Below are 17329 nucleotides of genomic sequence, written 5' to 3'. Positions count from 1 at the left end.
TTCTGTTAGTGTGAGAATCTTTGATTTTGATTTTTTTTTTTTTTTTTTTTTTTTTTTTTTTTAATGCTTTTTCAAGGAAGTGGAACCAAACTCCCCTGCAGCATTAGCTGGTTTGAGGCCCCATACAGACTACATCATAGGAGCAGATACGGTCATGAATGAGGTAATATGCTTGTTCTATCTATTTTATGGTCAAATCTTATATATGTAAGATCATCCCCTCCTTTTTTTTTTTTTTTTTTTTTTTTCTTTCTTTCTGTAAACTGTTTGGTCCTGTCAGTAGATCCATAGACCCATAGACATTTCTTTAAATAGGTGACATTGCTATTAAAACCCTATCATTGCAGTATTGTCACCCTTGCTGGTGCTGTAGCTGCTGGTATATTTTGGTATGCAATTTCAGTGAATATGCCTAGCTCTGTCCACAGTCATTTTAGATTGACTGACTGCACATTTACTTTATTTTCCTAACCTCCTAAAGATAATGTAAAAACCCTGCTCAGTTCCCCCTACCCCCTGCTGCATTTATTTACAGGGTGCAGGAGAATTACAGCTGGGGAGCTACATTTCTCCTGCAACCTTCTAGTAAGTTACCACTTATAAAGAGGTAACTTTCATTTTAAATGTCAACTTTCTTTAAAAATGAGAGGAAAAACTATAGGCTTTAGGTGGCCTTTAAAGGAGCACAAACGCTTACAAATCCTGATTTGGATGTGCAAGCCTTCTGCATCCTCCACCATATGGAGGAGCTGCACTGATTGTTATCAAATGTTGTCTGTGTTCATTACTTTATTGCCTACATGCATTAGATTGGATGTTATCTCATTTATGTGACCTAAAAAGATGTTCGATCAATTTATGCCTGTTACCTGTCACACATGAGGGTTTTCTATTATGTGGTTTCATAATTTGAGTTTTACACAATATTCGTTTTTGTTGTCGATGAATTGTGAATACAGGCAGCTAACGAGGTTCTGAGGATTCATGTCTCTCTTCTTCTAATTCATCTTTGTCTGTTTGACTTGGATACTATTTTCTTTATAATAATTTTAACCTCAACAACAAATAAGCTGTAACCATGCATTCATTACTTTTCAGTCAGAAGATCTGTTTTCCCTTATTGAGACTCATGAAGGAAAGCCTTTAAAGCTGTATGTGTACAACACAGACACAGACAACTGCAGGGAGGTGGTCATCACTCCAAACTCTGCATGGGGTGGAGAAGGCAGGTGAGTGATCATAGAAAGCTGCTGTATGAATAGGATCTTTTATGAAGAGAGATCTATCTCTCGGTGTTCAGTGCTACTATACTTAGTATATCTAGTACCTATACTCAGTATACTCGCTTGTCCCTAAACCAGCAGGTTATGTGCTGTGCAACTCATTACGGTTGCAAAGCCGCTTGTCAAAATCCTGCTGGTTGGGCTTTGTGTAAGAGCCTGAAAATGAACTCTACATAGGAATCCGTGTAGAGCATACATGCAGGCCTGGCCAGCAGAATTTTGACAAGCTATTGTGCGGTGCTGAAGAGCTGCACAGCTGATCTTGCTGGTTGGGAGATGGGCAGGTAAAAGAATATGTAATTCCCTTTTTTTTTAAAAAAAAAAGCTGCAGGTACAGAAAGTACCCGCTAATCTTACAGGAATCCAGCATGCTCCTTTTTTAGGCTGATGACAGTGGCTTTGCTTTACTGAAGTATCAAGCGATGTTCCTGTCGGACTAGAAGACGCCACATATCCTCCACCTCTTTCTGTGTCACTCCACATGCATAGACTGATTTTTTTATTTTTTTTTAATTGAGTCCCAAGAGCATGTTTACATACTGTGTTCACAGAAAAGGCTCTTGGGAGGTATATTTCTGGGGGTTATGCCTACTTTAGATGCCCCTGGAAAGATTTTAGAAGCCTGGTAAAGCTGTCACAGGGAGCAATACGTTTTTTTTTTTTTTTTCTTACTAATTGGACAAGATTAAATAAAATATAAAAAATTCTGGGACATGATCTGGAGATGAGGGGGAGGTTTTGAGATAAATGCGAGTAATACCTGGATATACAATGGAAGGCTAATACTTTGGCCTTCTGCTACCTAAACAGTCAATTATCTGGCTGTCTTGCTCATTTAGTGACTGCAGTATGTTCTAAGTAGCTTGCATGGAAGAAGTGTTCGGTTTCCATAGAGAATACAGAAGACCCATACATTGCTGCCAAACCCTTCTGAATGGTAGTGTAGATTCAGTTTGTTTTGCATTTATTTTCTCAGCCATGATAGAATTGGTCGACGTATTGGCTGCTTCTGTCAAATGACCACAGGTATGTCCATATGCAGCTAATAAAATTTACGGGTGGCTGTTATTCCTTTTTTTTTTTTTTTTTTTTTTTTTTTTTTTTTTTATACAGCTTAGGTTGTGGCATCGGGTATGGCTATCTTCATAGGATACCCACTCGACCATTCGAGGAAGGAAAGAAAATCTCTTTGCCATCACAGCAGTCTCCGGGGGCTCCTGTGAGTCCTCTAAAGGACGGTTTTACAGAGGTGTGTATTTCTTGATTATTCTTGTCCTAGAAAAATCTTGATTGATTTTTTTTTTTTTTTTTTTTAAGTAGAACTTCAGGCAAAATCTTTCATCTTCACACAGCTCTGGCATTTTGGGTAGCTAGACAGATGAAAAAACGATTTCTGATTTGAGATCTGTTGCATTTTTTTTTTTTTTGGGTCACCTTTCTGCTCACAGGACTGTGAATTAGCATCACACTATTATTCTACAAGATTTATATAGCGCCAGTAGTTTGCAACATGAGGGCAGACAGTACAATACAGTAGGAATCAGAGGGCCCTGCTCGTTAGAGCTTACAATCTAGGAGGGTCACTAATGACTTATTGTCCAATAAGCAGAGAGGTGACACTGTACACTGTAAAGCTGAGTGGAAAATTTATGGTATCGACCGCCTGGCTGTGCCGCGTGGCAAGCAAGACTGAGAAGAGAAATACTAATTCTTTAGTGGGCTTAAACATACATATATTTGTATTTCAGTTTTCCTAGAGATCATAATGCTGCGGAACACAGTGTATGACTGTCCTAAGTTGTCCATACACAATGCAATCTGATTTCAAGTTCCTGCCTGATTTGATACAAATTGAATAGATTTTTTTAGGTTTATCCTCATATTGCAAAGTTTTGGTAAGTCTACAATCAGGTTGTATAGACTGAGTATAGCCAGCTTTAGATAGTTTTCTACTCCTAATGTAGTTTACATGACATTCTTTGTAATGGTATTGTGACATTGATTAATTCGCAAGTCACTATCATAGATAGGCCACAAGCTCATTGAATGTTAGTTATTACTCTAAAGCCATGTGCTGGTAATTCTGGAGCGCACAGTACCCGCCAGTGTCTATGTGGTGTTTTACCTTGGTCTATACTAGACTAAGGAATCCCTATGAGCGGTGACACCCCTTGTTTCCTTTTTTTTTTTTTTTCTCGGTTTTAGCATTTTGGCTTTCAGAATCTACTGTACATGCACACCTCTCCTAGTATTTTTTTTTTTTAATTTGTTTGTTTTGCTCTAGGTCCAGTTGTCTTCTGTGAACTCTGCTCCTACACTACCTGTTGGGACACCGGGAATTGAAGCAAGTCTTTCTGGACTGTCCCTTTCCTCCAATTCACCTGCAGCCACTAGTGCTTTTACCTCAGGTATGTAATGTGCCAAATACAGATTTTCCTGCTGTTACTATTTAGGGACAGCAGGCCACTTCATAGTTGTAGATCACGTTCATATCTAACTTTTATTAGACTTTATAAAATTTAAGTATCACTAAATGTGAATTCAAAGTTGGTTAAGCAGGCCATAGATGGTGTGATATTTATTTTCTGCAACCAGAAAATCGTTCCAACAGTCAGTGTTTGAGGAATTTCTCCAGTGGCGCTATTGTCTTCTCCCAGCGAGGGGGCACGCGGAGCCATCCCTGCCAGGAGATTACAGTGATTATTGCTAGCAGCTATAGCTGCTGGCAACAATCTCATGCAAAATCTGGCTTGCTGGTTGTACCCAAGTCGATCAATGGATCAACTTGGGTACAGTCAGCCTGCCCATACATGATTTAAATAACGGACAGTCCCAGCTGAACCAGCTGAGATTTAAACAGTCTATAACAGGCTTTCGTTGGAAAGGTTTTCTTGTTCAATAATTTTAATTAGAAACTAGCGAATGTACAACATGTATGAAGGCATCAATGTTCATATGGTGTATGGAAGGATTGGAAGGCAAGGACTTTAATGGCACAAAAGTATTAAGTCAATTTTTATTGATAAATTCTTATAAAAACAAGAAGGGGTTTCTGTGTACAGTAAAATATAAATATTGGCCTTAAAAAAGGCACACATTGATTTCCTATAACAATAATAGTTAGTAGTTGCTTAATACAGAATGTCCAACTATATACGAAAAAAGACTCTTAATAATAAAGTACAGGTAAATACTTCACATCAAGGGGATCTAACGAAGGGTGACAGAAGACGAGACTGCCGTCCAACAAGATCAATTGATGCTGTATTCAGTTATTTATATTGTTAATGTTCACATTGCTCGACATGTTTCGCTACAATTAGCTTCATCTGGAGCGTTATAGTAAGGTATTCTGTATAATGCTGTACAGGAAAAAAAACGCAAATAGCGCCAAATGTAACTAACGAGGAGGGTGTCGTAGATCAAAACAGGAGTAGATGGAACATGTAGTAGAATGAAATCTTAGCCACCTAAGATATGGCATCCAAAGGTTAATGGATAATTAGCTGACATCAGTCAGCCACAATAGAAATAGGTAATATGGCACAGATCCAGACTATAAATCCAGAAAGTGGGTACATATGTGCACGATGGTGGCGGTTCCCCATCCGGGGAGGATGTTTCACTTGTCCATACAGGAGTGCACATATGTACCCACTTTCTGGATTTATAGTCTGGATCTGTGCCATATTACCTATTTCTATTGTGGCTGACTGATGTCAGCTAAATATCCATTAACCTTTGGATGCCATATCTTGGATGCCATATCTTAGGTGGCTAAGATTTCATTCTACTACATGTTCCATCTACTCCTGTTTTGATCCACGACACCCTCCTCGTTAGTTACATTTGGCGCTATTTGCATTTTTTTCCTGTACAGCATTATACAGAATACCTTACTATAACGCTCCAGATGAAGCTAATTCTAGCGAAACACGTCGAGCAATGTGAACATTAACAATATAAATAACTGAATACAGCATCAATTGATCTTGTTGGACGGCAGTCTCATCTTCTGTCACCCTTCGTTAGATCCCCCTTGATGTGAAGTATTTACCTGTACTTTAAGAGTCTTTTTTTCGTATATAGTTGGACATTCTGTATTAAGCACCTACTAACTATATTGTTATAGGAAATCAATGTGTGCCTTTTTTAAGGCCAATATTTATATTTTACTGTACACAGAAACCCTTTTTGTTTTTTTTAGAATTTATCAATAAAAATTGACTTTTTAATACTTTTGTGCCATTAAAGTCCTTGCCTTCCAATCTTTCCATATTCTAGTTAATTAGGGATGTGGCACTATGTATTTTTTCCCATATGCTCAGACTGCTGCTGTCTGACTGCATATCCCTTTCATTGTCAATGTTCATATGGTGTCTCATATTTGAACAAACATATGTCCCACAGCCTTCATATCCAGTTTTATTGCACAAGGAAAAATGAGAAAATAGAAGTCACATTGTAAATAAGGTAGAGTGTGGAAAAGGAAAAAAGGGAAGGGGAAAGGAAGAGGAATGAGAGAAACTAACCAGGGTCTCAAGCCAAGGGGTTCTATTATGCTAAAACAAAGTAGTGATGGCCTATGAGGTTTATCAGAGCTCCAGAGGTCGTTTCTCAAAGTCTGGGCAATAAACGGGAGATCCACAGTGTCCATATCATCCTAAATTTTTAGTTATTGTACCCAAAATTTTCACTGTCAAACTTTTCATTAATCATTCTCCAGTTCAACCTTATTTTGACTGCAGTAATGCTCAGTGTGTCCGAGAGCAAGGCTTTTTATTCATTTGCTATCATTTTGCTTTTCTGCTATAAATTCATAAGTCGTAAATATATCCATGAATATTTATGTAACCGGTACAGGAGATTACCAAAACTGATTATATTCTGAAATATGCAGCCAGTGTCCTGTCTAGTAATTTTGTGCATACTGTAATACCATCTTTTTTTTTTTGTGAAATATTTAATTTTCTGTACAAGTGTTTAAAAAAAATAAATAAATAAATTGTTTTTACACAGAGTAAGCCTTTCACTCTTAGTGGCCCATATCAGGGTTGTCAGCCTTGGTTACTTTCTCCATGTCATGGAAATGAAGGGGGTGAGTTCTGCAATCCAGCAGGGGAGAATTCGGAAGGACTGACGACACTGCTTGGGATTTCAATGCAGGGTGTTGTCGGCTCACTATAGAAAGTTAGAAGCGAACTTGATTTCTGACAGAAATTGCCTAGATGTGATTTTAGCCATTCAGCCCTCCCCCAAACATGCAATTTAAACTTCCATCATGCTACAAAAGACTTCATGTACAACTTGATTCCTAAAATGACAGAGGGAGCTTCATATGTCACATGGCAGCTGCAAATCTCTCCCATTTTATCCAATTTATTTCTAGCTATGAAATGTCTTTTGAAACTATAAATCTCTGCCTAATCATTCCATTCAGCATGATAGTCATGACAAACTACTGAAGTTGGCAATTTTTTAGAATTCTTCAGCAGTGTTTGAAGATACTTCAACAATTATTCTATGAAATTGTGGGCTACTTATGACCTAATCCTTTAACTGAGCGCATTTAAAGTTTTCTGAACAGCAAAAAAATAAAATAAAAGATATTTTATAATTGCTCCTAATCCATATATCTACCTGTTGTTGTTGTTTTTTTTTATTGATTTTTTTTTGTGACCGGATCATGTGCATTTCAGCATATAGTCTCCATCCAAATGTTTATTGTATAGCTCTGACGTGTTTTTTTTTTTTTTTTTTTTTTTCCTCTCCTCCCTAGGTTTACCCACAGTTCCCGTATTAACCCCACAAATAAATCATTCCCTCGCCTCTGTTCCTCTAAACCCAGCTGTCTCTTTGCCAGGTAATTTTAGATTGGGCTGCTTTGAAACATTTGATATTAGTGTGTGTGTGTTGATTCTTGTGATATTGTATGTTGTCATGATATATATTCTGCACACTTTAATGCCTTTTATGTGGTGTAACATATTAATGGTGTTTATTATTCAATTTTTACTGTGAATTATAATTGATATAAACCTTGCTGCTAAAGCTTTCTTAGGTCTGGATAAAATCATGGAAAAAATATAGTGTACATTGACAGCCCTATCACACTGATCCGACTTGGACCGCGACTTGGTCAGCCTGACAAGTCACGGTCCGTCGCGTCCCATAGTGTAGTACTAGGGATGCACCGAAATTTCGGCCACCGAAATTATCGGCCGAAAATGAGCCTCTCTCATTTCGGCCGATAATGGGTTAACAGTGCCGAAAATAAAATATGGCCGCCGTGGGGAAGGAGGAGGGCGCAGCGCAGGGCAGGTTTTAAAAGTCCCGCCTCTGGCCGGCCGTCCGCCTCTCAGTGACGTACCTACTACAATCTGTGCATTATGAATGGACATACCAGGTCGGGGGGCGGGGCGAGCGGCCGCTATAGAGAGAACTAATGTGATCCTTCCTGTCAGCTCAGCACGTCTATGTGTGAATGAGAACAGAACTGAGCTGACACCGGGCGGGGGGGCGGGCGGAGCGGCCGCTATTAGCTGTGACTATGTGAGAGCTTCTCTTCACTGACAGGCATGTATCTCCGCTGACAAGGAAGAGAAGCTCTCACATAGTTACAGCTAATAGCGGCCGCTCCGCCCCCCCCCCCCCGCCCCCGGTGTCAGCTCAGTTCTGTTCTCATTCACACATAGACGTGCTGAGCTGACAGGGAAGGATCACATTAGTTCTCTCTATAGCGGCCGCTCGCCCCGCCCCCCGACCTGGTATGTCCATTCATAATGCACAGATCGTAGTAGGGACGTCATTGAGAGGCGGTGCCGCCGGCCAGAGGCGGGACTTTTGAATGCAGGACACCCGAGGAGGAGGACGCTGAGGCAGTGGGAGTGGGGGGAGATGGGGGGGAGCTGAGGCAGCTTACCAATGATATTAGTATTATGCAGCATGAGGGGGTTAATGTATTGTCACTGCAGGTCACTCATCTATTAGTGACCGACCAGGCAGGTAATTAACCCCTTTGTGCTGCATTAGTGCAACCAGTATCAGTGTTAATTAACACTGGTTGCACTAATGCAGCACAAAGGGGTTAATTACCTGCCACTGGTCGGTCACTAATAGATGAGTGACCAGCAGTGACAATACATTAACCCCCTCATGCTGCATAATACAAATACCATTGGTAATTAAATTAACCTATTGCCAACCCATCACAGTACATATACTGTGACAGGGTGGCAGCGACAGGTGTACATTGCTGCCTGTTTTTGGTGTATGCCCCTGTTCTATCCATTTTAAAAAAATTTTTGGGGGAAAAAGTCATTTTCGGTTTTCGGCCAAGGGCATCCTGCATTTTCGGTTTCGGTCCAAAATTTTCATTTCGGTGCATCCCTATGTAGTACAGGAACGGTTCTAATAGGAGCGACACAAGTCGCTCCAACTTAGAAAAAGGGTCCTGTACTACTTCGGGGCGACCTGGAGCGACTTGCATAGACATTCATTTTAGCAAACTTTTTACCAGTTAATATCCACCGCTTCTTTTGTACTGTAATATAAAGACATCTTGCGGTCAATTTGCTAATGAAGGAAAATACATTGTGTGAATATTTACCTGTATTATCTAATGATATAAAAAAGAAAATTCGTGTTCACTTTTTTTTACAAAGTGTTTTATTGATTTTTCTAAATTTTGCAATAAGGATAAATTAGCAGCAAGTAAAGACACCATAGGGTAGTTCAAACAGTGTGGCTAACAAAGGCGCATCTCATCAGGGACTACAGTGTCTCAGTTACATGTATTAACGAGGATGAGTTGAAATTGTTACCTAGCTATGCACAGGGAGGTCAGTACCAAAGAGAGTATTGCCGTGCAATAGTCAATGAAGAATGCTCTTTGTTATTGTGGTGTAGAGAAGAGGAGGGAAAAAGGGGGTAAAAGAAAATCTGTGAATGTTTGTGGAGGCATCTGGAGGGAGAGGAAAGAGAGCAGAAAAATTGGGGAGGAGAAGAGTGAGAGAATAGCGTATAGGAGTCCTGTCTACAACTCACGAGAGTTGTATGCAATCCAGGGATCCCAAACCTTAAGAAATCTAGTATGAATAGAGGTAAGCTTTTAATGCAGCATTTGTTTAACAGCCAGGAACACAAACCCCACCAGCTTTCCGTGATTCACAGTTAGTGATGGAATCCGTTCATGCACCAGGGCCTCTCAGAGGTTGTGGGCTAAAGTGATGTGAAAGACTGATCTGATCATGGTATAGACCCGTGTCCCAAACCGAATGGCCCTGGGACAGGACCACCAAATGTGAAATAGAGTGCCCTGTTCTCTGCAGTCTTGGAAACAAATGGGGGACGCTGTCGAGAGAAACTTGAACACGCAATCAGGGGTCCTATACCACCGGGAAAGCAGTTTGTAATTTTTTTCCGGGGCAAAAGTGTTTCGGGAGCATTTGGAGGAGGCAAGCCAGATTTTGGCCCATGTGGCATAGTTGGGGATTTTGTTTAGGTCAGCTACCTATTTTGCCATGTAAGGAGGTGGTCCAAAAACTCATGTTGATCAGAGAAGCGTATAGGTCTAAGACTAGGCCTCTCAAGTTGGGGTCTTTGCAACAGCGATTCTCAAATGGGTGTTTAGGAGGCCCCCCGTGATATTGGAGGAAATTATGGACATAATAGTTGATTTGAATGTAGCAGAAGTCATTAGGCAGTAGTTTGCCGATGCTATTGCATGTATTTGAAAGAACTTTACCCCGTCCAAGGCAAGGAGTTTGTATACGTACTGAAGTCCTCTCCTACGCCACCATTCATTCTAGTTCGCTTTGAATACTCACCCATGTGAATATGAAATAAGTTAAAAGGAATTTCGATTTCACATAGTTGGATAATGGAAGTAAATATTTACACAGTTTGTTGAGTGGAGATTCTAAATTCCCACATATTGTGTGACCAGACTGTGGGTGAGAATGTGTTGTAATGATCTGGTGGGTCTTTTTTTTTTCTCTAGGTCTCATGCCATTATCCACTGGACTCCCCACATTACAGAATCTGCCCAGTCTGAACATGCCTGCTCCCCACCTCATCCCAAGGCCGGGACTTCCAGACTTGACACACAGTACGTTCATTGCTTTTCAACTTTTTTTTTTTTTATCTTCTGATTTCTGTAAGCAGCACATAAAATAGTGTGTTGTGTTTTTTTTTTTTTTTTTTTTTTTTTTTGTCGCAAAAGTCTGTTTTCTCCTCTTTCGCCCAAATGCCTCACAATATGCTTAAAAAAAGGGTTCCTGTTATGAGGGATGTTATGCTTTCTGGCTGTGCTAAGGCACATCTCTGGGACAGGGCAGGACTCTGTATGTGACGCTGCACAATTTTGCAGGAGTTGGAAAGCCTCATCTACAGAACAAAATGCTTCCGTTCAAAGAAGGTTGGATTGGGCCCTACGCCTTGCAGATGTGTTCACATGCTGCAGCTCTCTTGCATACAAAGCTGGATGCTTGCCCCATTTTTGTTTGTGTTGCTTACTATTCTAAAGTCCATTCCAGCAGGAATATTGGCCATCATACAGCCCCATAGCTAACTCGAGGATTAAATAGCCCTGTTAGTAAATTCTGACACGGAGCCCACTAGCTCAGGGAGCTAATTGCAGAGGGAACCTATATACAAATGTGAAGGAATTCTAAACCATTTGGGGAGCCTGGAATCCTGGTATTCCCCTTTTTTATATTGCTGTGTAGTACCATGCTACATAAACTCATTGTTTGGCCTATATGTCTAAGCTGCTGCAGTGCCTGCCCGAGCTGGTTACAAACTGAATCCTAGTATATGTGCAGAATTATGAATGGACTAGCATTATGTGCAATGGTGAGTTTACTGTGTATATAAAGTAAGACAGAGGCAGAATATCATTGGAAACCTTCATTGCTGTTAGATGAGATCCATGTGAAACTTTGTTACAACTAACCATTCTTTGAAAGAAAACCGTTTTAGCTGCCATAAAGCTGGATAATTTGAAATGATTTTGAAATGTTGCTATCATTTCATTTGCCTTGAGTTTTACTGTTTTGCTTATTTGGCGTTTAGAGATTCTTAGTTAAAGCGATTTTATGAAAGGCTTTTTTAATTTTACTTTAAATAAACCTGTCAAACTTACCTGCTGTGTGCAGTGGTTTTGCACAGAGCAGCCCTGATCCTCCTCGGGTCCCCCCGCTGGCTCTCTTGGTCCCTTCTTCCTGCCAAGTGCCCCCATAGCAAGAAGCTTGCTATGTAGGCACCCAAGCAGACTCTCCTCCAAGACACTGCTCTGTGTTCCCATTCACACATGGAGCGTGGCTCAGCACTGCCCCGCTCGCTCCTTTATTGGTTCACTGGCTTGTGTGTGTGTGTGTGTGTGTGTGTGTGTGTGTATATATATATATATATATATATATATATATATATATATATATATATATATATATATATAAATATAAAGGGCTGCGCATCTTCACTTACCTCACGATTCGATGCGATTACGATTATTAGGGTCGCGATTCGATACAATTCGATTCCGCGATGCATCACGATTACTGCCCCATGCCCAGCCCACTGCCCAATGGTTTTCAAAACTTTATAAAAAAAAAAAAACAAACAATCAAGCAGTCGCAAATAAAAGAATCCTTTTTATTTTCATTTGCTTCAAAGGACACTTTCCTGGACCCTGTCATGGCCTGCAAGCCCTGCATACTTTAGTGCACTTGCACTGCAAACATATAGGAAGGTCTGAAAATGCAAACAGCATAGCAGAGACAGACAACAACACTAGTATTTTACTAGAAGTAACAGTAAAATTAGTAAAAAAACTGTAGTAGTGCAGTTTACTGCTTCATAAAAGAAAATATTAATATAAGCCAGGCCTACCACCATTTAAAGTACAACTAAAGGCAAAACTTTTTGGATTTTGGATAAAGTTTGGCCTATAGTTGTACTTTAAAGGCAAGCCAAGATAGAATAAGCCAGCCAGCCAAGCTAATATTCTTGTGAAAATGGTCATCATAAATTCCCACAAAACATTATATATAAATCCTTTTATGTGAATATGCATTGCAATAAATTCCAGGTGTGCCATAACCTGTCCTCTACAAAACAGAGCACTTCCTGACTAGTAGCAAACATCAAGGGTGAACCTGGCAATAGTGCACTGCTGCATAGCTTCCATGTTCACCGTGATGTTTGTTTCCCTCTGCAACTGCCAGTCAACTCAAGTGAGTTGATGGATTGGCTGCTAGAGGGGAGTTACAAATATAAGCTTTAAGCTTATCAATTCACTTATGTCACTTACTTTACAAAAAACGTTACCTGTCCTGCAGACAGTCTCTCTCTACCACGATTAAACCCAACTGAAGCCAAGCCAAAGCCACCATTAGAGGAAGGAAAACCCTTGACAGAGTAAATCATCAACTGAAGCTTAAACCTTGAGTAAATCTTCATGGGATCACAAAAAAACACACAACACGATTGTCTGCATCAGAATCATGAGAACTGAAGAAAGGTTTGGCATTGGCACACTGGTACAACTCAAGGCATATAGGTTAGGTCAGGTTTGTGTGTATTTGTGATCCAGTAAAGATTTAATCAAGGTTTTACGCTTCAATGTATGATTGATTTAATCTTTCAAGGATGTCCTTTCCTGTACCGTGGCTGCCTGGCTTGCCTTCAGTTGTCTAGATACAATTTTACCTAGACAACCCCCTACACTTGCTATTGCTACAGAGTACAACAGACCAGCAGACAGACATGCGTTGCAATAAATTCCAGGTGTGTGCCATAACCTATCCTCTACAAAACAGAGCACTTCCTGACTAGTAGCAAATATCAAAGGTGAACCTGGCAATAGTGCACTGCTGCATAACTTCCATGTTCACCGTGATGTTTGTTTCCCCCTGCAACTGCCAGTCAACTCAAGTGAAGTGAGTTGATGGCTGCTAGAGGGGAGTTATACAAATATAAGCTTAAGCTTAAATAATTATCAATTCACTTATGTGAATGGACCATTTTTGAAAACAAGCCATTTTCCATCTCTCCAGTGCCAGAAAAGCTGTAAAAAATATAAAATGTTCCAGGTTCACTGCGATTGTGTTTGCCCCTGCCATTGCCAGTCAACTAAACACAGTGTGTGTGTGTCGTGACTCGTGACAACTCAAAAGCTTATACGCAGCCTCAGCATCAACTCAACTGTGTTGAGTTAATGCTAGAGCTGCGTTATAAGCTCTTGAGTTGTCACGACAGTCAGTCACGTTACAGAAAGAAAACTTTACCTGCACTGAGCAGCACTCTACCATGTCGATTACATCTGTAACTGAAGCCAAGCTAGCCAACAAGCCACCATTAGAGGAAGGAAAATCCTTGAGAGAATAAATTGTAAACTGAAGCTTAACCTTGAGGAAATCCTATGGGGGGCACATTCACAAACTCACAAATATAGTATATTACACAAGAATCCACAATTGGTGTATTTATTTGTGATCCAATAAGATAAGATTTACTCGAGGTTAAGCTTCAAATGTACAAGTTATTTCTCTCAATGATTTTCCTTCCTATAATGCTGCACCGTGGCTGGCTTTGTGTCAGTCAGTTGTCTAGAAGAATATACACTTTAATATTATTTATTAGGTTGAGGGTTAAATGAACCCCTGCCTACTTGCCTAGACACTTTTAGTGTGAAGCAACGGAACGGATTATGGATTGGAAATGGACACATTGGACAGGACAGTCTTCAAAAACAAACCATCAGTGCTATAAAACAAGACTGGTGATGTGACTGACTGGTGACTGGCGGCAGACTGAATTAGTAATTACAAATTCATTAAAAACATGAATTAGTAATTATTTCAGTGCTTAGCATTTGGGAACATATAGGTTTTTCTGTAAGAACACTAGATGATCCACATGCTCAGGTTTAAGACTGCTTCTTTTCGCTGTTATAACATCTCCTGCAGTAGAGAAAACCCGCTCTGCAGATACACTTGTACCTGGGATACACAAGTAGTGCTTGACAGCTGAGAGAGGAGGGGATATATGACCTCATGCTCACGCCACCATTTTAAAGGGTCCTCAGTGAGAGGCAGAGGTGGGGCTTTACAATATTTTTCCATTTCGTCTTCTGCCTTGGCATAGGGGGTCTTAGGTTCTATTGCACCATCAGTGAAAGACTGCCCCAGCAAAGTCATGAGCAGCGATGTTGTGGCCTTTTTTTTGGGAGGAGAATGGCTGTCCTCAATGGGTGTTTCTTCTTCCACAGTTGCCTTTTCCCTAGGCACTTCATCCACATTTGTCCTTCTATTAGATGTAATCTGTGTGTTTGAACAAAAGATAATAGTGTAAGAAGAGCTGAACCGACTAAGAGTGTGATTCATTGATGAGGTGTGGGAAACTGCACGGTAATCCATACCATACAGTTCCACTTCCCACACCGCATCAGTGAATCAGGGCATGTTATTACACAACACAATGTAGCTGAGCTTCTAGCTGTCTGGCAGGAAACATGATGAAATTCTAATTACCTCCAAAGATGCAGCCTCCTCAGTCACTCCTCTGTATATCTCTCCTCCTCTGTGAGAATAAAAGGCAGTCCTTTAAAGCGAGGATCCAGTGCAGAGGCTGTATGAAGGATCTTCTTCTCTGCCTCACTGCTGTACCTCTTCAGGAGATCTGTTTTGATGGCATTCTTGATCTCATGGGTCATGGCTGTGTCTCCCATGGTGTCTGTCATGCTCTGGAGCAGTTTTGCATTTAGAGGGGCAATGAGAGACAATGTTGGGTTGCGCTCTTCTGACATCAGCAAGGTTGCATCCTTCATTGGCTTTAATGCACTCACAGCGTCCTCTGCATTTGACACATCTGTTTCATTGAGAGTGCAGAGATCACTCTCCTTTTCTGACTTCTGGAGACAGCAAGGTGGCACAAACTGCGGGTTGTTGTTCTAAGAACCTCTCGACCATGTCATATGCGCTGTTCCATCTTGTTGGCACATCAGTTATTAGCTTATGATTCTTCAGGCCCAGACATTTCTGTTTCTCTTTTAGACAGTGGCTTGCTCTAGTGCTGCGATGGAAGAATGTGGATATTCGTCGCACTCTGGCGAGAAGCCTGGAGAGCGTGGCCCCTTTCAGTGCCCGCTGACATGCAAGATTGAGTGTATGGGCAAAACATTTAACATGAGGAAATTTACCAACTTGAGCTGCAACTATCATTTTCGCCGCGTTGTCGGTCACAAGCACTACAGATTTATCAGACAGCTGCCATTCTTCCACGACATGAGACAGTAGCTCTGCCAGATGAGCACCTGTGTGAGACTCATAAATGGCTCTTGTTTGCAACACATGTGACAAGACCTGCCAGTCCTTAGTAACGTAATGTGCTGTTATTGTAACATAGGACTCCGTTGTGACTGATGTCCATGAATCACACGTTATTGCGACTCGACTGGCTTGGTTCATTGACGCAAGTACCTGAGCTTTGGTGTCGTGGTAGAGTGCAGGTATAACGTTTTCTGTAAAGTGACTGCGTGATGGGATCTTATAACGTGGCTCTAGCGTCTTCACAAGGTAGCGAAACCCGGCGTTGTCCACAACTGAGTAAGGCCGTAGGTCCTTGGCGATGAAAGCTGCCACAGCTTTGGTTAGTTTCTTCCCTTTTTCTGAGTTGGGCGGATAAGTTGACAGTATGGCATCAATTCTTGGCTGATCTTGGTCTAGCAGTCTTTCCTTGGCAGTGGTGGCACTGCTGGTGGCGACAGGTGTTACTAACTCAGAGTGAAAACGGCTAACATGGTTTCTCAAGTTCGTAGTATTCCCTAGGTATTTAATTTTTGTGTGACAGGCTTTACATACGGCGTGTAAACTTGTCCAACTCACGCTTCCCTGTGTGTTCGTAAAATCCGAAATGTGCCCAGATGTTTGCTCTTAAAACGCTAGGTGCATTTTTTATCTCTCGATCTTTTTCTCCTTCTGCCATATTTACCACCATACTACCACGTATGTGACGGAGACGGATGACGTAAGTTGCCAAACTTTTTTTTTTTGTTTAAAAAAAAATAAAAAATAAAAACTTTGTAAACTAAGCCGCAACAAGTCAACCAAGCAACATCTTTCATAAAATATGACTGTCTGTCAGACTCCCTTATGCATGCACTGAGCCAAAACCCCCGGGGCCCCCCCTTACCCCACAGCTGCCTGTGACACTGACAGAGACCCCCCTCCCACCACAGCTGAGCTGACACTGCATCCGGACACACTGACAGAGACCTGGATGTCCCACACCTTCCCCAATCCCCCACAGCACTGACAAACACTGTGAGTCCCCCCCCCCCTGCCCAGACCCCCACAGCTGACACTGACTGACACTCAGAGAGAGCCCCCTGGCTGCCAGACTGCCACAGCAGAACAGTACCCCCGGGCCCCGACCGACCGTCCCCTGTCCCAGGCCCCCCCCCCCCATCACAGACATCCCCCAGAGATACAGACGAGACCCCCATGAATGATTACACAATTATTTGTTCGGACTACATACCTACTGTGTGGGTTGTTGTGCACTGCATTGCAGAGGAGGACAGGTGCTGTGCTGCTCTCTGGGCTCTGTGGCGGGCGGCTGGCGTCACTGGCAGTGGCGTGGCGGCTGGGCCTGCCGGCTACGGTGAGGTGAGGCTGGCGGCGCTGGCTGGCTGCGATGGGGACGCACTTGGGGCTCCTATGTGTGGAGTGTGGACTGGCTTGGCTGGCTGGCTGGCTTCTTGGCTGCAAGGCCGCAGGTGGGACGCCGATACACGCGGGGGATGTCTTGCTGCGCCTCGGCCCGGGTCAAAGAGACGGAAGGGGAGGGGCGGAGCCTTTTTATTAAGCTCCCGCCACTAACCCACCAATCAGCTGCCGATCTTGTGATTTTTTTCTCCCTTGCGCGATAGGGCGTGGCCGCGGCTGATGACGTCATTTCCTAATCGATTATGCCGGCAGCCCGCATCGATGCAGAATCGCGAAGGGTCGAATCGCGATGCATCGATCTTTCGATTATATTCCGCA

At 41.8% G+C, this 17329-nt stretch overlaps 1 protein-coding gene across 1 annotated transcript in view; it reads left to right on the top strand.

Annotated features, from left to right (window-relative positions):
• The window catches only part of GORASP2 (golgi reassembly stacking protein 2), a 38681-nt gene that overhangs the window by 18895 nt on the left and 2457 nt on the right, over positions 1–17329 (top strand). The window contains exons 4-9 of the mRNA XM_082260305.1: positions 77–163; positions 1099–1229; positions 2397–2532; positions 3568–3691; positions 7063–7146; positions 10285–10392. Of these exons, the coding sequence (XP_082116431.1) occupies positions 77–163; positions 1099–1229; positions 2397–2532; positions 3568–3691; positions 7063–7146; positions 10285–10392 (670 nt within the window). The remainder of the gene's footprint in view (positions 1–76; positions 164–1098; positions 1230–2396; positions 2533–3567; positions 3692–7062; positions 7147–10284; positions 10393–17329) is intronic.

This window comes from Pelophylax lessonae, assembly GCF_965119305.1.
Source record: "Pelophylax lessonae genome assembly, chromosome: 6".
Classification (NCBI taxonomy): Eukaryota; Metazoa; Chordata; class Amphibia; order Anura; family Ranidae; genus Pelophylax; species Pelophylax lessonae.
This window is presented reverse-complemented; position numbering and strand designations above follow the sequence as displayed.